The sequence below is a fragment of the Epargyreus clarus genome, unplaced genomic scaffold (genome assembly GCF_041222505.1).
Source record: "Epargyreus clarus isolate Ecla_fem2 unplaced genomic scaffold, WU_Ecla_fem_2.2 ptg000015l, whole genome shotgun sequence".
In the NCBI taxonomy this organism is placed as follows: domain Eukaryota; kingdom Metazoa; phylum Arthropoda; class Insecta; order Lepidoptera; family Hesperiidae; genus Epargyreus; species Epargyreus clarus.
In genome coordinates this window covers 7,006,200-7,031,581 of record NW_027332223.1, presented here as the reverse complement: position 1 = coordinate 7,031,581, position 25,382 = coordinate 7,006,200, and the positions used below count along the sequence as shown (strand labels likewise).

The 25,382-nt window shown below is 33.0% G+C and overlaps 4 protein-coding genes across 6 annotated transcripts; 2 read left to right on the top strand and 2 right to left on the bottom strand.

Annotated features, from left to right (window-relative positions):
• Positions 1–796: 796 nt before the first annotated feature.
• LOC140747728 (uncharacterized) lies at positions 797–8,190 on the bottom strand. 2 transcript variants are annotated; one of them, XM_073080313.1, is made up of 5 exons: positions 7,743–8,190; positions 7,411–7,526; positions 6,604–7,116; positions 4,192–4,446; positions 3,974–4,110 (listed from the first exon to the last, which is right to left on the bottom strand). In XM_073080313.1, exons 1-4 carry the CDS (start codon positions 8,056–8,058, stop codon positions 4,207–4,209), a joined length of 1,185 nt encoding a protein of 394 aa, XP_072936414.1. In that variant the 5' UTR covers positions 8,059–8,190; the 3' UTR covers positions 3,974–4,110; positions 4,192–4,206. The 2 variants fall into 2 exon arrangements, with proteins under 2 accessions (XP_072936415.1, XP_072936414.1); XM_073080314.1 differs by lacking the exon at positions 4,192–4,446 and having other exon boundaries at positions 797–4,110; positions 7,743–8,189.
• A 1,004-nt stretch (positions 8,191–9,194) lies between these two features.
• Positions 9,195–13,039, top strand: LOC140747732 (suppressor APC domain-containing protein 2). Its single transcript, XM_073080318.1, has 3 exons — positions 9,195–10,482; positions 11,277–11,489; positions 12,568–13,039. Exons 1-3 carry the CDS (start codon positions 9,541–9,543, stop codon positions 12,679–12,681), a joined length of 1,269 nt encoding a protein of 422 aa, XP_072936419.1. The 5' UTR covers positions 9,195–9,540; the 3' UTR covers positions 12,682–13,039.
• Positions 12,981–14,125, bottom strand: mRpS18B (mitochondrial ribosomal protein S18B). The gene is made up of 2 exons (XM_073080319.1): positions 13,620–14,125; positions 12,981–13,187 (listed from the first exon to the last, which is right to left on the bottom strand). Exons 1-2 carry the CDS (start codon positions 14,022–14,024, stop codon positions 13,035–13,037), a joined length of 558 nt encoding a protein of 185 aa, XP_072936420.1. The 5' UTR covers positions 14,025–14,125; the 3' UTR covers positions 12,981–13,034.
• Positions 14,126–15,097: 972 nt separating this feature from the next.
• On the top strand, positions 15,098–25,346 carry cnn (phosphodiesterase 4D interacting protein centrosomin). Of its 2 annotated transcripts, none has more exons than XM_073080327.1 (12): positions 15,098–15,423; positions 21,318–21,370; positions 21,496–21,635; positions 21,769–21,888; positions 21,968–22,048; positions 22,443–22,501; positions 23,002–23,032; positions 23,114–23,221; positions 23,316–23,470; positions 23,561–23,632; positions 23,703–24,787; positions 24,880–25,346. In XM_073080327.1, the coding sequence occupies exons 1-12, from the start codon at positions 15,395–15,397 to the stop codon at positions 25,071–25,073; spliced, it is 2,127 nt and encodes a 708-aa protein (XP_072936428.1). In that variant the 5' UTR covers positions 15,098–15,394; the 3' UTR covers positions 25,074–25,346. The 2 variants fall into 2 exon arrangements, with proteins under 2 accessions (XP_072936428.1, XP_072936427.1); XM_073080326.1 differs by lacking the exon at positions 15,098–15,423 and adding an exon at positions 18,267–18,645.
• Positions 25,347–25,382: the final 36 nt, after the last annotated feature.

The window sequence follows — 25,382 nt, the reverse complement described above, 5'->3', positions numbered from 1 at the left end:
ATGAAAATTAGTTGTGTAGATTTTAAGCTGTTATATACTGGTATGGTTTATTTAGGTATGCACATTACATGATCAATATATTGTTATTTTTAATTACATGTAGGTATTTATTTATAGTTTGTTCTGTTATTAAAATTAATTTATCTTTGACATGTCTGCACCAAAGGACATCGCTGGTTCATCCCAAAATGTATAAAGGTATATACGACCCGACAAACTACTAATTGGCTTAATGTTGTCTTCTAAGCAGATTTTAAGTCGTCTTCAATTGAAAGCTTTTCATATTTCTGCGTTTTTAAATCTTAGGATTTTATTAGCTGAAGAATAGATCCAATGCAAGTGTTTATTTTGAGAGTCAGTTAATGCAGTGCGCACACAGGTTTCGTATCCAGAATCAAAATTACAATAAGGAAATTAAACACTCATATACAAAACCAAATGTAAGGTGGATTAGATAAGTAACTCCGGTTAGTTTAAAACAAGACTGTCTTGTATCACCGAAGTTGTTGTGAACGCTGCATTAGAAAATGTGTTCAAGCTCACTGTGGAAAGTTATTCTCTTGAACAACAAAGCATGGCATAATAGACGCTATGCTATTTTGATGTGGTGAGACATTTACATGCATACTGGTCAATTTGAAATGAAACTATGGAGAAGTAACAAATGTCTTTCAAAAATATAATATTACGCTAAAATGTTTATTAATTGGAATTATCAATTAACGTTTGTCATCTGAAACTTTTGTACATATTGTGTGCAAATTATTATTAGGAAATGTATGACAAAAAAAAACTATTCAAATTCACATTGGTTTATTCTTGACCAAGTTACATAAGTGTATAAGGATAATATGATATATTTGATTACAATATTAAGTACTTCAGAAAGGACGGAATGTTTTAATTAATCTTACTACCCACCCACTTTATTGCTATGTATACAATAAACGTAATAAAGCTTATCTAAAGTAGGTAGGTACTTAATTGCTTATACTTAAATATTAATATCAATATTTAAAATGAAATAAATAAATATTATTTTATTTATTGTGCATTTATCACTAATTCACCTTTTCAACAGTATTGTCTTTTTGTGAGGATAATAATTATGATGCTCCCATGTTGCAGTTATACCTAAGGGCGCCTGCGAAATCTGACGCGGGTGCACTCTTTCATGTTTATATTGAAAAGATAGTATAAGGAGCACCATACGCGTGCGCGCGGGCGACGGATTTTTGCAAGTACGGCGCGTTCGCACGCGGCGGATGTTCGCTCGCATATTGTCAAGTCCGCTCCACATTCTCGCTAGAACGCGAGAAAATGCCGATTCGTATAGACTCCACATTCACGATTCTCGCGAGAATGTGGAGCGGGCTTTACTGTTTCTCAAAATTATTAGTTTAGCGCTGCAACTACTACGCACGCGACAAACTAGCGCAGCGGGTCGCGGCCGGCCGAACAGAACGCCCTCTCCGTGCACATGCGCCTGTTCTAGCGGACTCCCTACAACACATTGTATCGTTGTCTCCTTACAGAAACTTTACAACCTTTTTTGGGAGATTTAGGAATACAGGCTTTCCAACCATATGTGCATTACGCAGCTAACCATAATGCTATTCGGTTCTTATAAATGTTATTGCGCAGCTTACGACTGGCCACGTCTCAGCTATTATACAAATGCAACAATAAAAGGACACTGATATGTAATTGTACTTACCTATACTATCAATTAAGTACGTAATAGCTAAACTTGGGTAACTTGATTTAAAGAGGTAACTTTGTCTCAAATCGCAAAATTGTAAGACTCGCAGCAAAATCCATTCAACCAAATAAAAAATGGTTAGATTAAACAAATATAAATACAGAAATATATAAAGAATTATAAGAATAAAGAAGGTTTACTTAGGGAAAAAAGTTACCCAAGTTTACATGATTTAAAGGTCTAATTCATTTTGAGCTTTGGCTTAGACATCTAAACAACAATGTAAAGGATAAGAATACAATTTTAGTTGTTTCACCCTTAAAACCCTATATAAATTGCAGAAATAACTTTGAGAGTAATAAAATACATGTTTTAGATATATAAGAACTGAGACTAGTATTCTTGTTTGTGATCAAAGTTTAACAAAACTATTAATATTTAAGTACATAAATTGCTAAATTAGTTATAATAAAGTTATTAAATTATTCAAATTATATGGATGTTAGTAAATCCGATATAATATGAGTGTGATTTCGAGATGAAGTGCAAATATATTCGTTACTTATTTTCAACTTGTTAGTTATTTTCATTTGATTATACATATACTTATTACTTAGGAGAGTACGTACGCGAGTTCACGATTTCTAAGGAATGCCGGTTATGCTGTACGATCAATTGTAACGTTATGCCTATAATATAAATATGAATGTACCTACTTATTAAATTATATAAAATGGTCATTTATAAAATATACTAGCCGACTCGGCAAACATTTTGTTGCCATATAAATAAAAAAATGTTGAGGGTGAATAACCCTTATCACGGGTATGAAAAATAGATAGAAGCCGATCTCAGACCTACTGAATATAGATATAAAATTTGGTAAAAATCGGTAAAGCCGTTTCGGTACGGTAACTAACATTGTGACACGATAATTGTTATATATAACATATAAACTGATAATGTAATATTATAGTGAAATTTTGTGATAATGTACTCGTATTTAAATTATCATTTTAACAGTTATGTCAACTTAACTCAAATATAATTTAAGAAATCAGATAAGCTTAAGATGTACTGAACACACATGTGATTACACACTTATTTCACCATAAGACCGTGGATTCGCGCAAGTACTCGGTATTAATTAGGACATTTTTCATAGACAAAGTATTGATAGAAAGAACCTATTCAAATATAAAATATCTAATTAAGTACAATTTTATAACAGGTTATTTCATTACATTCTACTTATATTGTGCAGTTATTTTATTACTGGTTACATAATACATTTATTAAATCTCATGTATACAACGAATATAAAGGTCTCTCTACACCACAACCTGATTATTTTTCATACATGTATAATTTTTTCAATAGTCCTTAATAAATAAAACATAAAATAATTTTAGATAAAGTGACGCAAAATAATGATGTAATTAAATTTAATAAGTGTATATCTGGTTAATTATATTTTTGCTGTATCATTACAGTACCTATCGTTTTACGTATATATTAAATAGAAATAACGTGTCTTAGAATGTTTCAAATATTTCAAGGCATACTAAAATACATTATTTCAATTTCTTGTTATTATTTCGCGCTGGCCTAGATTTGATTATTAGATCTGAATATTTTTAATACTAATCTCCACAAATCCATATTGAACTTTATTTGAAAATATGACATGAAATTATCAAAATCAATTGATTTATTTGTGTACAATTGAAGTAACTTTAAATAAGTTCATCAATCAATATTTCTTTTATGTTCAAATATTGAATTAGCCAGGAAGAATATAAATAATATGCTTAAGAAACTAATAAGATCCGTTAGTGTTACATTATGGGTAACATATAAAGTTACTTACTATGTATTACAAAATATAACAGAATAAAATTTCCCTTAGACTTTCTGTACATGAGTATACACACTATGTACAGGTAGTATATGGCCACTTATATTTAATGGAATTATTTGTTTAAATGGTCCACTTTCCATAATCAAAAGAAAATATTACAATACAACCGGTAAAGGGTTTAAATACTTTCTCTAAATATTTACAACAATGTGTATAAATATACAAACTCATTTAAACATAAAACTAAAAAAAATACAGTAAATATAGTGTTTAGTAAATAAATAAATAAAATGCTTCCAGAAAATAATACTCAAATTGGACGGACATAGATAAATTAATATACTTGAACATTTTGATTGGGTAATGCAAAAAATTTTGCGATACCTGTAGGTGGTTTAGTTTTAAGGTGCTCTTCGATAAACTGACAGGGGCAGACGTACTTTTCGCCGTGACGTCCCGGAACGCTACTGCTGAGATTCAATCTGTTCTTAACCGCATACGCGCCCCATCGCCCTGCGTACCGTAAGTACAGAAGAGCAGCCCTCTCCTGTAAACAGAAATTACGTAGGTTATAAGAAATAATGTGCAGATTCATATATCGATTATAATAAAAGTAGGGAAAACTTGCCAAAATATATTTTGGTCAGTCGATCCCGCGCCGCCTGAGCCAGTCGTTGCACGGCGTGCAGCAGGCGCGGGTATCTTTTGGTTCCTTGTTGCGCAATATCTCCTCAACGTACTGACAAGGGCAGAGCGCGTGCACTAAATGGCGCGGCGCCGCGGGGTTGCTGCCCTCCTCGTCTAGCGTCCAATCCAGCCGACGCCGCAAGAAGTCTTTCCCCCACCGCTGAAGGTAGCGGAGGTACACTTGCTCTGCCATATCCTGCACATTTATGCTTCGCTTACCCATAGAAAACTACTTACACCATTAGACTATGATCGAGCTTTAGTTAATTATCCTGTGCATCATGATTTTTAATGTAAGTATATTGGTGGTTAATATTACGGGATGGCACTAATTTGGTTTGTCTGATTAGATAAAAATATCTCAGTCATAACTTATTAAAATTACAAAGAATCCATAGTTGATTCTTGAACGGGTAACCATTATGGCAAATATTACCGATTTTTTATAAGCTTCAAGGGTACAATAATTTCCAGATTAGCTCATCCCACACTGAATTAATTAAAATATTTACATATATACATCATTTAACATGCACTAAACATAATTCTTAATACATTATTTAATAGTGTAATTGGTAAGGATCTTATCATACAAATATACATATTTCTCAATGCTCCCATTGTTAGTTGTTAAATCAAAAGTAAAGTTTCATTTCTGTTAGTGATTGTCATAAATATTTTTATATTAAATTAATTAATGAAAAATAAATATATATTAATATAAAAACATACATTAAAATTAATATTATACTATTGAACAGCATACAAACACTAACAGGCACGGACATAATTAAAAAATATAAATCTATACCAAAAGCAAACCCTGCTAAGAAATGTGGGGTTAAAATTTTATGCAGTATCCACTACTTTCAAAACATCAACTGTAACCATTTAATGATATAAGAATATATACATATTAATTGATATACATATATTGGAAACTAACAATTGTTACACAAACACTATTTACGATTCAAAGTTCCAACATGTAATATGTTTGATAAAACAAATCAATTAGTTTCAAATATACACAAAAAGCATATACATAAATCTTACTGTTAGCATGAGAATGTTAAGGATATGGCATTCAAGTGGCATATTCTTCTTACTTACACATACAAGATGCTCAAGCAATTTTAAATATTTATGTGTAGAAATTATGATGTCATAAATGATATTTGAAATGTGGTTAAACTGAAGTTTAACTGCAGCAGCTCCATCACATCTACTTATCCTACTTACATGTCAATTAATGTTCTATGCTAGCAGTTCTTATGCTGTTGTGTTCTGGATTGAAGGTTGAGGTAAGACAGACTTACTTTAAGGGCACATAGGAAATCACCCTAACCTATTTGTATTCCCGCATGTATAGCAGCACTCATCAGTATAGTAATGCTGTATTGATTGTGAACAGGATGTCTTTCAATAATAGCAAACATTTATAGTTACTATAGTATAAACAGTATGATTATACCTAAGTCACTTACCTTAACTTCATGACTTAAAATTGATGATACAATGTCTATAATTATTACTGTTGTGTTGACAAATACACTTTTTATTGTTATTGAAATGATATTTTATTGAAATAGAATATTATAGTATTATTAATCTATGTTGAATAACCTTGATATATGTATAAAAATAATATTATGCAAAAAGAAATATGACTTTGATTTAAGTTAGTGTGACTATTAACTCAAAGATCAACAATTGCCTATTATTAATCAGTAGTACTTGTATAATGTATGCAAATGTTAGTATACTCAGTTTGCATAACAAATAGCTATAGGCACACTGTCATTTGAAGGACTTTATAGAGTTTTAAGTATGTGTGGTTGAGAAATAAAGATTTTCTATATACTTTATTCTTCTTTTGTTCATAATAATTGTAATTTATGAGATATAAAAGAACATGCAAGTCAAAAAATAATAATTAGGTATCAAGTTAAGAAGGACCATAGATGTTCATAAGCACAACAGAAAATAAATGAGGTTAGATTTCTGGTCACTTAATGATTGATTGGTGATTGAGGTCACTAATTGATTTTCCTGGCAACATTTAATATACCAGATTATATGATTGTCTATACGGAAAACCTAGTTACAGGTGCATTTATTGCAACAAGAAAGCAAAGTAAACTTTTATGACTAATAAAATCATATGAACCATCTACTTATTCAATAACAAAGTCACTGCACTGATCTAATTTGTAATGCCAAAAGATATTCATAATTAATTAAATATTATACAAATAAACTTATATAAAGAGAAAAACAATTTCACATGTGAGAATATGTTTATCGTAACTTAACAGCACATAAATAATTTAATTTGAAAAACAAAACATACCTGTTTCCTTGATAGTCTTGTAGACTGGCTCCCGCGAATAACAATGTCATTTGCAGACACATCTAATCTCTGCTCCCAGCCTTGCATTATTGATTTCCCTTCTTCACTCTCAATAAATTGTTGCAAGTGAGCTATACATGGTCCAGCATCAAAGTATAAAAAGCATAAATTCACTTTGTGACAGGAAATTTTGCCTCTATCATCTAATGCCAGCAGTAACTTGTGTTTATTCAATAATTTGTTGACACTCCCAAGGCATTGCTCTAATCCTTTGGAAAGTTTTAACTTTATCCACATACACAGAAATATTGCCATTGCATTTAATACTAGCCATAATACTCCAAGTGCAAATAAAGTAAGTCCTGTTAATCCGGAAAACAGAAGAGTGAGCAGAACGAAAAAAGCAATAGTTATCCAGCAGACCAAAACTCGCTTGTAGCAAATGTTGTAGAGTGTGAAACGCGCATCATTTACTAGAAGCTCCATTGCATGAACATATTCTTCAACAGTCAACTGAAATACACATTCATGAATATTAATTTTACTTCTTGTAACTTTTTCACAAACATAAAACTGCATAATTTATACACAAATTTGGATTAACCAAATAAAATCGTAGTCGCTGAGGTTGGTTATGAGTTAATTATTCTACAAAGTTACACCCACATTTTATATTTTATTGCCTATAAATATAGGAACTCTATGATTAAAATACATAACCACTAACCGAAAACCCAACTGACTGTGCTCAACGGCCCCATATGGCCGTGCATCATAAAAAAATAAATTATTACATCTAAAACTTACAGTTAGTCCTTGAGCCATAAGTTCTTCAGGTACAAGTTCTGGACGGAATTGTGCAGCAGTAATCCAAGGCCATTTTGAATTTACAGGCAAAAGTGTGACAATTATATCACCATTAGCTGCAAAAATATGTTTATGAATACATATTTCTTGATTTAATTTTCAAACAATAATTTACTTTACTTTGCTTGATGAGCAATATATAAAAACTTTTATGTTCACTTTAGGTCACGTGAAATTTAAAGTGCGTAATAAGATGGATGATTGAATGATAAAATTTACTGGAAGGCAACATCATGCCTGCGTCATATATAAATGAAATCATATGCACTTACAAAATCCTGTTCGTACATTCGCAAACTCCACATTTTTCATTAGAGCCCCTTGGGACACAGGTTCAAAATTTTTATCTCCTCGATCTACATTGACATGGACGGATTCTGTTTTCAGTACGGCCGGTAATTCTATGCGTTCGGGGACCGATGTACTCGCCACGGCAGCGGTAGCCGACGCAACATTTTCCTCTGGCAATGGCACATTTGTTTGAGGAGACTCATCATCAAACTTTACCCAAGTTTTTCTAGTCGAGTCTTGATTCAAGACACCGTTCGTATCGTTTTTATCTGGGAGCCTATCCTCTACATGACTCATTATATATTTATTGCATATATTTCGTCTAAACGGAAAAGATTACCACTTAAAAGTTAAATTACCGATACTGGTAAAAGTTAGTGTTGAATTGATTAACAAAACTTGAAAGTGTTGACTTGAAACCAGTGTTTCCACATCATAACTTGATATGTCAAAATTATGTTTACCTAGCTAAAAAAATAATGTAATTATTTTTAGTTTTGTAATTGATTGTGAAAAATATAAATTGTTAAAAGTTAAATTGTGACTCATACGATGAATGAAATATTATAATGAGTAGCTTATAAGATACAATAAACGTGTACGAACTTTTATCCTCCGTAGGAATTAGGCAGACTACGCATTGACTACAATCGCATTAGCCATAGCCGTGTAGGCTACCAAAATTATCTCGTCGCATAAATTAGTCACGGAGACTTATAATAGGCATACATTTTGTTGTTTCAGTGTGACCAAAGATTTGCGATACATATTTTGGCTAGTGATTTTTTATAGTCGCGTAAATCACTACATCATCGTTATGAAGCGATACTAGCCCATGTGTGGTCAGCCTTAATTAGTATTTAAAAAATCGATTATCGATCTTTCCATTTTTTACATGTCCATGCTCTTCATTATTATTATCAACCCATTATCGCAATACTGGGTCTCATAAGAAGACCGGAATCTAAGAGGCCGCCTAAGTCTAAACTGTAGACTTCTTATATGTTTACACGCATGTAGAGACTATAACGGAGAACTCATAAGGCATGCAAGAACTACATGTAACTTCAATAATTTGTGCAATGCTTCCATAGTCACTGTTCATGAGAACAAAACTATTCCTCATTGTAAGACTAGACGACTCAGAGGTACCCACTACCCGACAATAGGACTTTAATGGGGTGTTGAAGTTGTATCGATCTATTTAGCAATCCATTTAAAATAATAATTATGCTTGTAGAATTTCAACATGTTTAATAATGTTGATATAAGACGTTACTTTACTCTGTTACATCCATATGTATGCATAGTATTAACTTGATCTCATCCAGGCAGTTACTATAGGTATCATCGGCCAAACAAATCTGAATCTGACTATCGTCTTTACCTGCCCGAAATGCCGTTTGACCGGTTTTCCTGCTCACACTCGTGTGCTGCAATAGTCCGCAAAAACACTCCCACTAGAACGTTCATTCGCCCACCACACATACCGTTTAATAAGCGGTCGGTCAGTTTTATTTTCGTGCGGTTACAAATCGAATGTCCCAATTGACCATTGAGAGTAAACTTGTTGTTTCGAAGTATTATTGAGTGTTTAATAGAAGTTCTAGGAGTCGTTATGATGTGACCCGGCAGTATCGTTTTACGTACTTTTATTAATTTAATTAAAACTGCAATGCGTTTACTCGTAAACCAAAATGCATAACTTATCAGAGTTAAAGGACGACTACTATTATACCTTTATTTATATCCACATCGAGACGTTTTAATACTGCAGGTATGGATTCTTTACCTAAGCAGTTTGTATCAGCAATGCGAACTTTGTTTGATATAATGGATGACAAGCAGACTGGGTATGTAAAATTAACAGATATTGAAAACCGTTGGCGTGACGATCGCACCAAGGGCCTACCTCGCGGTGTCATAGAAAGTCTTCAAAAGGTTGCCTCCCACGATGGTCTACTAACATTTGAATGTTTTTGTACTGGCCTCAAAATTTGTCTTTTACGCAACCAGGTTCAAAACGCTTCTAATAAAGTCAACAAAGAGGATATGGATATTGCCCAACCACTAGTAAGTGCTCAGGTACATCACACATCATCAATCCCTTTGATTGATGGAAATAATACACAAAATCGTGATAGAAACTGGAATGCAATCCGTAATAACGGTGGCACGGCACAACAACGAACTAATAGTATGCCTCAGTTAATAGAAGACAAAGACAATCAATTATCAGAATTATTGCACAGTGGAACCGGGAACACGAAACCTAAAAACGATAGCGCTCATAGAATTTATGGTCCCCCAAAACCGCCAAGGTTAGAAAAACCAGTACTAGATAGAAAAGAAACGATTAGAACAAATTATAACTCAGAAGACATCGCATTAGATGGGGGAGGATTAGAGGAAGCAAAATTAGATTTTGATGTAATTACTCGGTCTATGGAAGGGCAAGATCGAGGTCTAGGCGATGGTCGATCAGCTAACGAAACACAAACACAGATGCGTCGGACTACTCGTCGTAGGGAACCACGACGTCATACATTGCACAATGGTATTGATTATAATCTTTTGAAAAGGATGAAACAAATTGAACAAGAAAAAGACATTTTACTACAAGGGCTCACTGCAGTAGAAGAGGCTCGGGAATGGTACTTGAAACAACTTACAGAAGTCCAAGAAAAGATGCGTTATGCAGGAAGAATGGGCGCTTATGTAGTAAGTTACATATACTTTAAGCATAATATTATAACAGGACTTATTACTTACCTATAACTGCGAACTGAGAGTTTCGTTAAAAACGACTCCTTAGAGACGTTTTTAACGAAACTCTCAGGCGTGCATGTTTTCTCACGTTTGTTGTTGAAGCAAGTAATAATAAATTTGTATTTGGTAAATTTAACAATCAGAGGTTTCTAAGATTCAAACCTTGGACACTCCGATTAAGAGGCAGAACTTATAACCATAGGCAATCACAAGTATAGTCCGCTTAAATCTGGTAGTCCGCTCTGAATATAGAAATGAATCGCGTCGCCATAGCAAATTGTATGACTACACCTGCTCGCAACAACTTCAGAGCGGACCCTAGTCCGCTCTGAAGTTGTCGAGTTACTACACACTCCTAGAGTTTGTCGCGGACCACACTAAACATAACGTAGTTAGTCCCACAACCTATACTTTAGGCAGTAGGGATTATTGTTTTTTTGATGGTTCTCTAGTTTAATTTACTTTTTAGCCAGTTTTTAGTCATTCTGATCTCCGATTTCTATTTTCAAATAAAATCCCTTATTAAAAGCCTCTAAAATATTTACCTAGTCATTAGCGCCACTGGGAACGAATGCCCAGTATCCTAGATCATTCCCGTTTAAATTCAATCTTGTTACTGTATTTCGTAAGTGGAAGAGTCGCTGTTCCCCACAATTTCGATTTAATCCATTAATCGTATTCTACAACGACAGCAATCACAACAAAAATATGTAATACATATATGCTTACTTTATTTCGAATCACAGGAGCCCTGGAACGAAGCTCATCAAGAGCGTCTGGAATTACTACGTGCTCGAGTACTAGAGCTGAACAGGCAACTAGGTGCGCTAGCAGTAGGCTGGCGACACGGCCCACTGTCGCTCCACATGAATCTAGCACTGCCTACCACACTCCTCAACACACCTGCCACGCCTAATAACGCTTCAGTACTCCGATCCCAAAATCGATTGCTTGCAGAGGTTAGTACTTAAGAAAGATTATTGCTGCAAAGCTGGTTGGTAAGTTAAAGTGGCGAATTTCAGATGAATTCAGACGTCTTTGAGTACTAATGTATGCCTTTGAGAATCACATTTCTTTTACTTCTTTTTTGTAGGAGCAAGTGGCCACTGGTCAGTATTTCAACAAGTACCGAACGGAATTTTCGCGCGCATTATACAGAAGTTATAGGTCGGAACTAGTTGGGTTAGGTGGAATAAAAACAGAAAAAAAAATTATAAAAAAAAATATATATGGCATACAGAGAATGTTTGCCATGAACGATGTAGAAGTATTTAATAATAAATTATATTATATAATGATCGCGACATATTGGCAGACAATGCCACCTAGTGACAATTTTGTGAATTAGAAAATTTAATACGTGGTTTATTACTTGTCACAGACTTTTATAAGGAGTTTTCCATAAACGTTATAGCATGTTACAATTAATTTAAATACCGCTCATAACGTCGAGAATCAGTTTCATCGAATTTTTCTAGGGGACTTTCACCCCAAATATGAATATCCGAAATTCATAGCACTAGCTGCATAGCATTATCAAGGCTGTACTGCTGCTGTGAAATAATTCATAATGTATATTAACAAAAATGATTGATATACAAAGTACTTATTTATGCTTATTAAAGTTCATCATCATCATCATTATCAACCCATTACTGCCCCACTGCTGGGCACGGGTCTTCTCTCAGAATGAGAAGGATTAGGCCATAGTCCACCGCACTGGCCAAGTGCGTATTGGTAGACTTCACATACCTTAAAGATTTTTTTTTTTATAAATCTCTCAGATATGCAGGTTTCCTCACAATGTTTTCCTTCACTGTTTAAGCAAGTGATAATTAAATTCTAAAATTATTAAAGTTATTATATAAAAAATCCTTTGAATATTTACCTAGGTGTATAAGTAGGATTGTCCTGCTTTTAACACATAAGAGTCATAAACGAAATAATTTAGATGACTTATATATGTGTAAATACTTACAATGGTGTAAATAATCGTTCTATCTAAATAAGATTGCTAAGTAATTTGTTTTTTTACAGGAAGTGAATAAAAAGAATGAAAGGATATCAGTATTGGAGAGGGAAAAATCAGCTCTTATTAGGGAACTTTTACTTCAAAGGAACAGAACAAAACTATTAGATACTTTTACATAATAACCAGATTTACTAACAGATTTATTTTATACTCAAAATTTTGGAGCTAATAATATTACATAAAAAAATAGTCTTATAATGTTATATGATTTATTCTGATTTTTATCAAGATTTAATTTTGTTAGACATACATAAATATATTTTTTGTATTATTATGCTGCCATAAAGTAACATGTTATGCCATTTAAATGATATTTATTTATATAATGATTTTGTTTTTATTTTAACATATTGATCTGTGCCATCTTACACATCTAATTGTCATCATTGTGTTAATGTTTCAGAAATAAAAATACATATTTTTATATTTTCTACTATAGGTGAACTATTTTTATTCATATTAAATTTTTCTACTAAGGGTTTGCATTTTTATTGTATAAGGTGTAATCATATTCCCGGAACGGCACATCAAATGTCAAATAACCTTGATCCCAGGCTCTCTCAATGGCTACCAGGAGTTCTTTGTGTTTTCTCTGACACAACCCAGTTTTAAATGCATCTAATATCTGAAAAAATAACAAATATAAAATTAGGCATTTCTAAATATAACTTCAATCAACAATACCAATTTTTACAAGTTGGTATTGTTGATCAAAGGAATATAATAGCATTTTAAGTAGTACTTCCATAAAAGTAGCAAACAAACAAGGATTTTATGGACATCATAAATAATCTTAGATATATTCAGTCCTATTTAAAGTCAGTGAAAGTTTATGGGTAGCCTAAATGTTAAATTGGAATGCCTCGTACATAATCATATCCTTCAAATAAGAGACAGAGCAATGCTCAACATTGTTATTAAAGTAAGGAATAGATGGGGTAGTGGTATTTCCGAAGTCACAGCACAAAGATTTCTAAAATTTTTATCCTTAAATATATCCATAAAATAGCAGGATAAATACACGAAATATTATTTGGGAGATATAAAGGGTACCTACCTGTCCCGTGTACTGCGATACAAACTGATCTAGTAATTTTGTGTTCCTGTGATCTAATACTAGATATTCATCACGACAAATGGGGCAGGGGTTTCCTGTACTAATCATACCCTTCCGTACACAAGATTTTCTAGTTTTCTTCGGTGGAATACCTCCCTTGTGGTTTCGACGATATAAGAACCAAACTGGTTTTTCACCGTACGTTTGCTCATAGGCTTTACTCTCCATATATTTCATACTAGTTTCAACGGGTATAACTTTTGTTCTGTCTTTAGTAGGGTCAATTTCCTTTTCTTGCTGTTCTCCAGCATCGTCCGGCTGGTCAGAATAAAAGCGGATCGCTACTTTCACATCTGAGAGAACTATTCTATGAATTAAGGAACGAATGTTATTAATTAACGCCATTATTTGTAATTATAATGCAGCAAAATTATAACTTTTATTATCATGAATAATCTCTTCTCAAAACATAACCTCAAACAACACAAATCACAATCTAGTCTATGCCTATAGAGGTGTAGAGTATAGACTATAAACACCGCAACTCACAGATTCCTAATTACCAGTTTACCGTTGTTGGTCGACCCGACAGTTTACAAGGGTGATGTTTTTTGTAGTGGTTTGGGTTTGTGGTAAATGCCAAGCGTGTGATTTTATCCAAGACGGTTCTCCTACCTCCTTTCAAACTTCGATTTCGTCCGAGAAATTCGATAATATTATGATAGTGCCTTGCAAACTACTGCCGGATAATGCGGGTCAACTGTTCTATCTTGGATGAATGTTTAGTAAAAATATCGTTACTGACAGTTTTATCGAGTAAGTCTAATTTAAACAGGCCTCTGGAAATACAGGATGCCATATTAATATACTGTCTGAAGTGTCTGAGAAGTAAAACAGATGAATAGACGTAAGTACGAGTATGTAAATATCTCTCTGGAATGTACTCAGCATTACGCGTATTTCCTCATACACAGCGTCTGCATAATCGTCTTTGTTCAGCAAGTTACTAAGCCGATTGATTGCGAACTTAAACTGTTGGTCCGGCCCAAAGAGTATAGTAACCTAAATGGTCCGATGTACACTATAGTCACTACACCATAGATAATACCAGATTGTCATCAATTTCAATTTAGATTAGGGATGCATTGTTTTCGAAAAACATCGATTCTTGAATCGATTCGAATCAAAGGGTGATAAATCCATTCACAGAGAAATCAAGACCTGAAGAATCAATTATTTAAAAATCGATCTTCGAATAAAGATCGTCGGGATCAAATCATCATTGAAATACGTAACCGTATTATGAAATATGTAACCGTATATTGAATCAATATCGAAAAATCTAATTTCTATTTTCTAGGGTGAAAAATCGATCATCGAGTCGATCCATTACTGGAGATCGATTAAAATAATCGATTTTTTTGGTCCGAAAGGTCGATTCTGCTTTTAAACGATCTCAGTTCGTACATCCCTAATTCAGATTCAAAGTTTGAAACGTTTTTACTTTCTTTCCATTTTTCGATTTGCATTCAATTTTCAAAATAATTGTTTGTCTCGTTACCAAGCAATGTAGAAGATTTGGAATTTGAATAAAAGGGGGTTACAAAGTACAACATTTTTATATTTACATTTGTAACTTAAAACTTTTCTTGTAATAAACAAGCAATTGCTTTTGTAACGTTTTAACGACTCGTGCGCTGCTTGGATTTATTGAAAGTGTTTTTGTTTGATCTGAAATTTGTTGAATATCAAGTTCATTAGAATAGAATTAAACTATGTCGGACATAATGGAACCTGGTACTCTGTAAGTATATTATTTAACAGAAACTGCCTTGAATATCCATGATTTTTATAATTCTTTTAAATAATATATCTTAATTAAATGTTAATTACTTTAATTCTGTTAGAACAAAGGTATAAACAATATCGAAAAGTTAGTTCCTCTTTATACCTCTTTATGTGTTTGATTTATTATTTGGTGTTTTAAACTCCTCATTAAAATTAGCCCAGTCAGGTCTTCCCTGATATATCTCAACTGCCAATTTTTGAGTACACACCCATTTATTAAAAAAAATAGTTATTTTGAAATGATCTTCAGACATGTAACATCACAAATATATATATTACTTATGCAACATAATATACAGGACCCAGGACACATCGATACAAAGTTAGAGAACCTGAATACAAAAATTATCAGGTTTTTGTCATTAAGGAAACTCATATTTTAGTTGGAGTGCTGAATTTCAGCTAGACTCTAAACTGCTTGAATATTAGGCTTTATATACCACCATATCCATTTTAAAAGGGGCTTATTAAGAGTCCTAATAATAAGCAATAGATATTATTTTTGTATTAAAATATTAACACTAACTTTGAAGCTGTTCTAAAAAAGTTATTTTCTATTTTTTCTAGAATAGGCTTAAAACCTGCTGATTTTTGTGGGGAATTAATCTGCAAATTTCTTTCAGCTAGTTCTAGGGAACATGTTAAAATAAAAACAATACTCTATAAGAAGCACTATAAAGGTGAAACCTTTTTATAAAAGCTATGCTAGGCTAGGTGGTCTGGGCGGAGCCCGACGGGGTCATGCGCTAAGAGGACTCCGGTTGTGTTCCTTTGGAGTTCTCTACGCAGCGCTGAGGAAAGCCACTGGGGGGTTTTAGTGCAGTAAGAGACCCACATAACCCTGTGTCGCTCCCACGGCATCGGGTACCATTTGGAGGTTTCCCCCCTCATGAACAAAAAAAAAGGTGGTCGAATAACCAGTTTGAGAAAAGGAAACACACAAAAATTGAAAACAATTTACTATTTTAAAGTAAATTTTCAAAATGTCTATTGTTAGCAATGTATAGCCTACAACATTTTATAAAACTGCTCTAATCATTCTTTAGACTGTTCTGATTTTTACTGATGATGATAATATCCTCAATGTAATTGATTGATAAATTGTGTTCACCTTCATACAGTGTACTGTATACTAATTCTTTGCAATAAATAGCTTCGTAAGAACAATGTATGTAACCATTTAGCTGATATTTGGGCCATTTGTTTTTATATTATAGAAGATATAAATAGGTGTAACCAAATTAATAAGTTGTTCGCACCTGTACCTGTACTATGTTTTAGGTAAGAGATATTTTACCTATTAGTAAGTTTTATCTTAAACCTGAAAATTTTTGCCTTCAAGTGTTAATATCATCACTAGAAAGAAAAAATATATTGAAATTGAAGCAATCAAATAACAAAGTATGAATCTTATTTTACTAAAAAAATAGAAGTTCCTGAATATGAATGGACGATGATCTGTGAGCCAATTTAATTTAGTTTAATTTTTATCCATGGTAAGCGAGTCCCACGCGTGCGGTTTCGCGGCCAAAAGTTAGTCACATACATGCCTACAAAGAAATGATTTTATACAATGTATCAGGTAGAAGTTTAGGGAAGAAGAAAAAATTACCGAAATAACTAAAATTTCAAGAAATAACGGGCGAAACTAGTCTTTGGCTATATAACTTTCTTACTTTTTGTTAATGTCACAAAGACACCAACAGTAGTTACACCGCAAAGTTCGAATGTCCATTCAAAGGTTCAAACACACTCAGTAATCTAATCAAGTGAACAAACGTTTGTGCCTAGGATAGTTAACCTCTACGAAAGTTCAACAGCCACTTACCCTTTTAATCGTGTAATTACGAAATAATTAATTGGCAAAAGTTTCATGGTGAACATTTTTCGCCTACCGATTTGGATACGGTAGAGGGAGGAAAATTCAATTTCTATACCGGGTGGCGCGAACCTACGCTTCGCTGAATTTTATGTACCTACCCTAATAAAAATTTAAAACTACGGCGAATCCATTAAAAAAATGTAATAGATAAAACAAAAAAAGATAATTTATTGAAGAAATATATAGTCACAAAGAGCAAAACGTAAATAAATTATATGTTTTTAATTGATAACCTTGGGTAACATTGGTTTTTGTCTCAAATTAATTATGCTTGCGACTCCAAAATAAATTAAAATATAAATATATCTGCCTACTTGATTTTTTAAATAATTAAACATGTTTTATTGAGATTTTCACCCTATGATAGAAGACTTTGAAAATATGCCTTGGTTTGTTTCAAAGTGACAAAAGTGCACGTAGTCAAAGCGACGCAGCCGCGTGCGAAACGTACGTATCTAGAATTGTCTATCCCTCTTACAAACTAATATTCTGGCCCCTTCCTAAATATAGGAATTTTCTTCTTGTCGCCACTATGATTTTGATATTAATATAGGCATCCAATAATTTCGCGCTACGTTTTTATGTCTTCATAAGTTCATGTTGTTGACAAGATCTTATCTAAACGTTTAATACTAATAAACATAGTAGGTATACTATTTTACATTAATTATTGCAAAGATGTTTGTTCATTATTGTTCGTAAAATTAAGGAAATGATACAACTTGAAAATTAGAGCACCTCACTCCTAACAGATTCTATTTCTGTACGATTTATATGTCGCGGGCAGCATCCGTCTCCGCCCCTCGTGTCCCTCGTTACTTTTATCTCCCTTCAGCCTATTGAATGTATAATGTGTCGGAGTGTTCCATCTCTGTAAAATACGGAGACTGGCGAGAAATCCCGAGTCCCGACCGACAATAATCAGTGTCGTGCTCGCTGTTCTCTAGTCGCTACTTGAAACACGAACAATCAAAACATTGCCCTATTTATTTACTTGTAAACGTTATATATAATCGGTGTTTATAACAATAACTGTGCGGTGGTAACTATGTTGGAGCGAAATTTTATTTATTCTATTTAATAAGCCATATCCGTGCCAAAGATGAGTAGTGGGAGTGCATTACTTTTATATTAATAGTCGTGGAGTGTTCAAAGTGAACTTAGTTACGTTATTTTGATCTTGTTGCTATATTTTTGTAATTTGTTATGGAATCTTAATTTACATGTTACAATGGCAACCTTACCTCGGATGAATAGCTCGAAACATGGAGCTAATAACATATCATCTCCGTTTAGGTAAAACATACATGTTTATTTTTCTTGGGAAATAGCTGTAAGGTATATTTAAGTGCGTCATTTATCAATGATTTTCCTTCTATTATATGCAACATCCTTCTACTTGCGACACTAAGTATATTTGTTTATACCTTTATACTAAACAAAAGTGCCTTAAAATAGATCAAGTGGGCATAACAAACGTGTTATTTTTTTGCAAAAATGCATCTAGTGGAAAATATACAGAGTGTCCCGCAAGTTCCACGACAAACTTGGGGAGAACATAGCTTAGGCTCTTAGAGAAAAAAAATTACCTGAATAAAAGTGTCACTGTTTTTGCACTATCAATTGTTTTATATTTTTTAAAAAAAAAACAGCCCTCTTCATCTCTTTCGTTAACTGCGTGTACAAATGGATGATAGTTTATTTTTTCTGTTAAATACTATCAGATAGTTGGTCTACCATATTGAAATGTAAATTGGTTAAAAGATGTAAAGAGACCATGAAAAAATAGGGTTTTTAGATTTTAATTTTTTTACTATTTTTTCCTCAACTTTAACTATTCGCAGTGAAAAAAAAAATGTACTGAACTCTACTGAAGTGCACATTGCCGAAAAAATATGTCTAGTTAATAAAGATTGCAAAAAGGTACCACATTTGCTATTTAAAGTTGAAGAAATAAAGTTAAGGCAGTTTTTGCATGAAAGGGACTGAAACCAACTAAAACGTAATGATAGAGTTTTTATTTCAATTACGCTTGCTAACAATAAAAAAGGTGTGAAACAGTACAAAATTAAATCATTGACTAGTTAGACACTGCAATATTTTACACTATTTAAACCACGGAGCATAGCTCGTAGGTATATAAAAGTTTAATAAAGATCAATTGTGAGCGCTGCGAAATTACCTGTTTTTATCTATAGAATACTACATGATGATTAATTTTAAATAAATACTACTTTTAACAATTTTCAATTACACTGCAATAGAAGGTTTTCAAAGGTTTAAAAATGTGTCAAACACGTTTAATGGATGGACGAACAAATAGATATCGGTGGCGTGGATTTGCATAACATTTACATAAATCATGTACTTACCTATTCGGTATATACTTTTGTTTTAGTTATTATAGAATTGAAGTATATCTATATCAAAACACTGTTGGATTCTTATTGTTAAAATAAAGAAATGCAGCTGCTAGAGAATTGTGATGCAATATAATGTCTGTCAATTCTATAAGTATCTATATTACATAGTTTAATGATTACTTTAAATGGGTAGTCAGCGCACATTGATTCGCAAGTAAATTATTTTGGAAGCCTTTTCATACGCGATCCATTTACGCAAGATTTGAATATAGAAACCCCCATATAATTTTGAAGGTAAAAAGTAAACTACTGCCAAAAATAAGCTAAGCTGCACAAATAAGTTTAAAATGCAATATTTAATATAAAATTTTCTGTAACTCTCCTTCTCTATCTACATGACAAATGATTGCAGAAACTAGTTTGAATAAGCTAATATTTCGATAACATATGTCCAATACTAGTGACCTACGAGCCACTTAATACATTCGTCAGGGTTTTGAAGTAAATCTCATCTTACATTTTTGTTCAGGGCTAAGGAATTGGTTAGGATTACATTTGCGGTAACAAATAAATAATGTATATAAAATATCTTGCTATTTGAATCCTCATTTTTACTTACACATTTAATTTTTAGGCACATTGTTCATCGCGAGTACTCCAGGCATCTCCAGGAGACTTAATACGTAAAGCTAAACAGTTTATTGGTTTGTTTTGCTTACATAACGTGATAAATACCTCCATGTAGGGTTGGCAAAGGGCAAGCATTGGTGATAACGCGCTTCTGTAGCGTCTGATGCCAATAATAATTGAAACTTCTTGATAATAATAATTACCACGCTTTTATTAACTTGACCTGTATGTATGTATGTAATGGAATCTTTGAATTCGAAATTTACTCCTTTTGAACGGTCCGATTAATTTAAAATTTTGAACATTTATCAAGAACCGATAACAATATGTGCACGATTGTAATAATTCTGTCCGGATCTCCTCATCAGGATCGTCAGGATTTACGATTTTCCTTGTGCGATTTTAGCGTGGTTTATAGTTTTTAAACTATAATTATTACAAATTGGTTTAGGTACTGCGCTCAGTGACGCCACGTTTTTTACGGCAATTATAACTAAATAGTATTAAAATAAAATTAAATTTAGGTATGCACAACATACTGCAGATTAGTTTTTGTTCTGACAAATCTTGATAAAAGCCAGCTGCTACGATTATTCTTGTAGAAGACGATTCGTGAACTAAACTATTTGATTTAGTTATTTCAAATAATTGAATGCATTTGGGTCATTTCACCACGTCGTCCGCGGATTAATATACGAGATACAATTCATTTATTTATAAAGCCTTTTACCATAACCATATCATATCATAACCTCACCTTGTATCTTGAATACTATGCATAACACACAAAGACGAGTACCTACACAAACCCCAGACCATTTAATTATTTAGATATCTGACTGATCCAAGATCGAAAACGCAACCCGTGTAACCGTTTATGTGATAGTTCGGCACACTAACGGCTTTACCACGGGGGTTGCAACTTCATCAACTCAAACATAGTGATAAAATTATAACAGAAACTATTTTTTGCAGCACCAGTCCTCGAAAGTTGCAAGAAATGACTCTACCCACACCCGAAGGACATGGTATGTTCTACTTTATGGTTGCGATATTAAAAGTTAAACTATTAACTATTATGAACATTAAAATAATATTGTATTATTAATTTTATATATATACGAAGTTATTTTTGGTGATTTTCATTTTATAGATGTGACGTCTGTAAGCGGAATTAGCATGAAACAATATGAAGAGCAATTAAATGGTTTGAGAAAAGAAAATTTCCATTTGAAGTTACGAATTTACTTTTTAGAAGAAAAGTTAGGAAGTGGTGCTCCTCCGGCCGTGCAAGTAAGAAAATCTACTTATTGCACTAATTTAATACGATTATTACGTATGGATTTTGCTTACTATTACTTCAATATTGGTCATGTTAATATTCCTAATTATTATTCATAGTTAGCAACAAATGTAACGTTTTCAGGGCCTCCTAGAACATAACGTGCGACTCCAAGTAGAGGTGGAGGAATTGAGAAGGCAGCTAAGTGATAAGCAAGAACTACTGGCCGCGGCTGCTGAGGCTATCGATGTTCTGGAAAACCAAGTAAGATATTCTTTTTTACTTTTTGGAACACAATTTTTTGAGTACATTACTATACTTACTAAAAATACTATTCTTGTAGGGTTCTATTTCCACCGATCATGGAGAGATATCAATGAACAACAGCATTTCGACGAAGCAAGAGATGAATGATAATATAAAGGTAAATTTTTTGACAATTAGATACTTGTATACCACGTTTTATTTCAAAATAGTTGGTAATTGTGATGTACCTACACACTTTAAGCGGTGAATTTTACTTCGAACTTGAAAATAATCCATAAACAATTAAACTTAATACATACAATTCCCATAATTATAACATGATATTGTCAATGGAAGGGAGCCACTATCCGTGTTTGACTTTTAGTCTTTCCAGTGACAATATAATCTTGTTACTTCCTGTCCCCGTCAAGTTTTGATGACCTAATATTACCTCTCAATAATTTGTCCACAAGAAAAGCTTCTGTGATCAATTTTATCCAAACATCTACTCTGCTATTTAATTTTATTTCAAAATAGCTATGAAACTGATACACATAATTTTATTTTTGCAGGGCGCTGTTAATCATAATGATGTAGTTGAAGATACATGTGCTGAATCAGAATCTGCTGGGTAATACTATATGCTATATACTACTTATATACTACTCATGTTTCTAAATTGTGTATTTTGAAGGTATTAAATCTCTCTGTGGTCCGACTCTGCCACAGCTGTTTCTGCCTAATAAGAGCATTGCTGGTGGTAAGGACATTCTTTTCCGAGGAGTTTCAACATGGTAACAACGCATTTATGATTGACCTCAGGTAGAATTCTAATCTTATCTCGGGTTGATTACAGATGTCCATAGGCGGCACTAGTTACTTACCTTCAGACAGACAGGATGCTCGTGTGCTACTCCTATATTAAAGAAACGTACCTGTGGTGATAGTAATATTCATAATGTTTGATGTTTGAATTCATGATTATTTCATTTTATTGCAGTTTATTATAGAAATACTATAAAATTCTTAGAACTACTACTAACTACTTAAACTAGGAAGATTAGATGTCTATATAAATAAAAAAAATGCAATATTTTGTAATAAAAAAATGATATTTGTCTTTCTTTTCAGGGAAAATACGACAACTATCAATAATGATGGTGTAAGTTAAATAGATGCATATTAATTCCTATATTTACCTTTATAATAGTTTCCTTTAATTAATGTGCAATGTTTCTTGTAGGATCAGTTAGCTCGGTTGCGTAAAGAGAATAGAAAAGCTCTACAAATGATAAAAGGATGTATGAAAAAAATACAACAGCAAGATAAAGAAATGAAAAAATTAAAATTGGTAATTTTCATTTTATATGTATTGGTATATTATAAGTCCTATTGGTTTTTAATTATGATTTTTAAGATCAATTGTAATGCCAATTATGTTTTAGGATAAAGAATTAACTTACGCACACGTAAGTGACTCTCAACTTGAAAAGTATGAAGAAATACTGAAATGTAAAGACGAACATATTAAAGATCTAGAGAACAAGATTCGACAGCTTCAAAGTAATATTGATAATGTACATAGCGAAGATAATTCTGGGTAACATATTATAATAATGATATACATTATATTAATTACTGTCTCTCTGACTTAAAATATCATATCTAATATTTAATATAATTTTTATAGGAATCTTCAACAATTACTGACACGCCGGCTACAGGGATTGGCTTATTTTTTGGACAAACTGCTTTCACACAAGTAAGTATTAAATCAAAAATAGCTAATGTACTACGTGAGAATAGTTTACATTATAGTAATTGTTTTACAGATGTGTACTCGGCGAGGAAAAGAAAAAATTAGCCGAAAGCATATTAGAACAAAGTTTGGCGTTACCTGTTGGATTAAAATTGGATGAATCAATGGCACCTGATGAATTAACAATGGATGAAAGTAATCTTGAAATATCACAATCTCTACGTATAGAAGACCTAACAATGTTATTTGGCCATCACATAACTTGTAGTGATGACGTTAACAGATATTCGAAAAAATCATTGCGACATTTTCCACAAGCTGATATTATTTCCGAATCAGAATGCTGGTCTGAACCTGACAGGAATGTGTCTCTGGCAAGAGTTGGCCTTTGTGATACTGGTGTTAGTATCCGTGAATCCATATCGGAGAGTAACAAGTACAGATCACGCAGGTCACGTATTTCACAGGGGTCTCGTTCAGAAGACAATAAAGCTATAAACGAAACTGCAATGCTTGAGGAGATAGGTGATTTAACGAGACAAAATCAGTTACTGGAAGAAGACAAAAAAGAATTAATTAATAAATTAGACACTGCCATGAAGCAAGTTGATGATGTTATTTCTGAGAATGAAATTCTAAAGGCGGCATTAGCCTCTGAACGTTCTAATGCTGTAGAAAGCTACACTAATTTGGAAGCTATGAAAATAACTTTACAATCTCTTGAGTCCAGAATAAAGGACAATGAGCAGCAAATTGCATACAGTACTCAGTTAATAGAAAGGTTACGTGCAGAAAAACAAGAAATGGAGTCCACATTTTTAGAGAGTGAACGTTCTTTAAGACGTGCTGCAGATGAAGCTACCGTGCAAGCTTCGCAAGCAGCTCTGGAACGAGCTCGTGCTCAGCACGACAGGTTACGTATTGAAAGGGAACTGGAAGATACCCGAGAAAAGTTAGCTTCAGCCTTGGAAGCCAATGGCCAACTAGAAATTGAAATAACTCGCAAAATGGCGATTGATATACACAATCACAATAAAATGGAAGACATGCATGAAGGTCTTCCTTCAGAGGAAGACAGACCAACATCTCCAGATCAAGGTATCGACAGTGATCGATTGTCGAGCCTCGAGCAAAATGACGCAGTAACGTTATCACCACGTAAGTTATTTATTGGTTTGTTTTGCTGACAATTCAGCTTTACATTGCTTTGTCTATATTGTTCATCACAGTTATTTTCACTTTATTTTTAGGTTCTTTATATGAGGAAAATGTAACATTGAAGCAAAAACTTGCTAGAACGAAGGCCACACTTGCTGAAACTCTCACTCAACTGAATGCCGCAAATATGAGAAAGCGAAACGTGCAACGCGCTATCTGTCGGGAAATCCACAAAACACAAGGTGTACTTCGAAAAGCTCGTGATCAATTAGAAAATCAACATTAAGAAATATGTGCTAAGGTAATATGCACATTGCACAGGTTAATATGTTTAGGTTATGATAATGTCCAACCTGTGTATTATGTTGCGTTATAGGACTGTCGAGACTAATAATAGTATTTTTAATTAGTACTTAAATCATTTAAACATAGGGTTTTGTATTGAGTAAGTATTGTAATCATGAACAATTATTTGTTGACCAATTTATTAAATAATTTTGACATGCATGTGAAGAATATGTAAATAAATTGATTTATAAATAAAATTACTTTTAAAGAATACGCCAGTTTTATTTTTACAGTAGTAAGAAATATC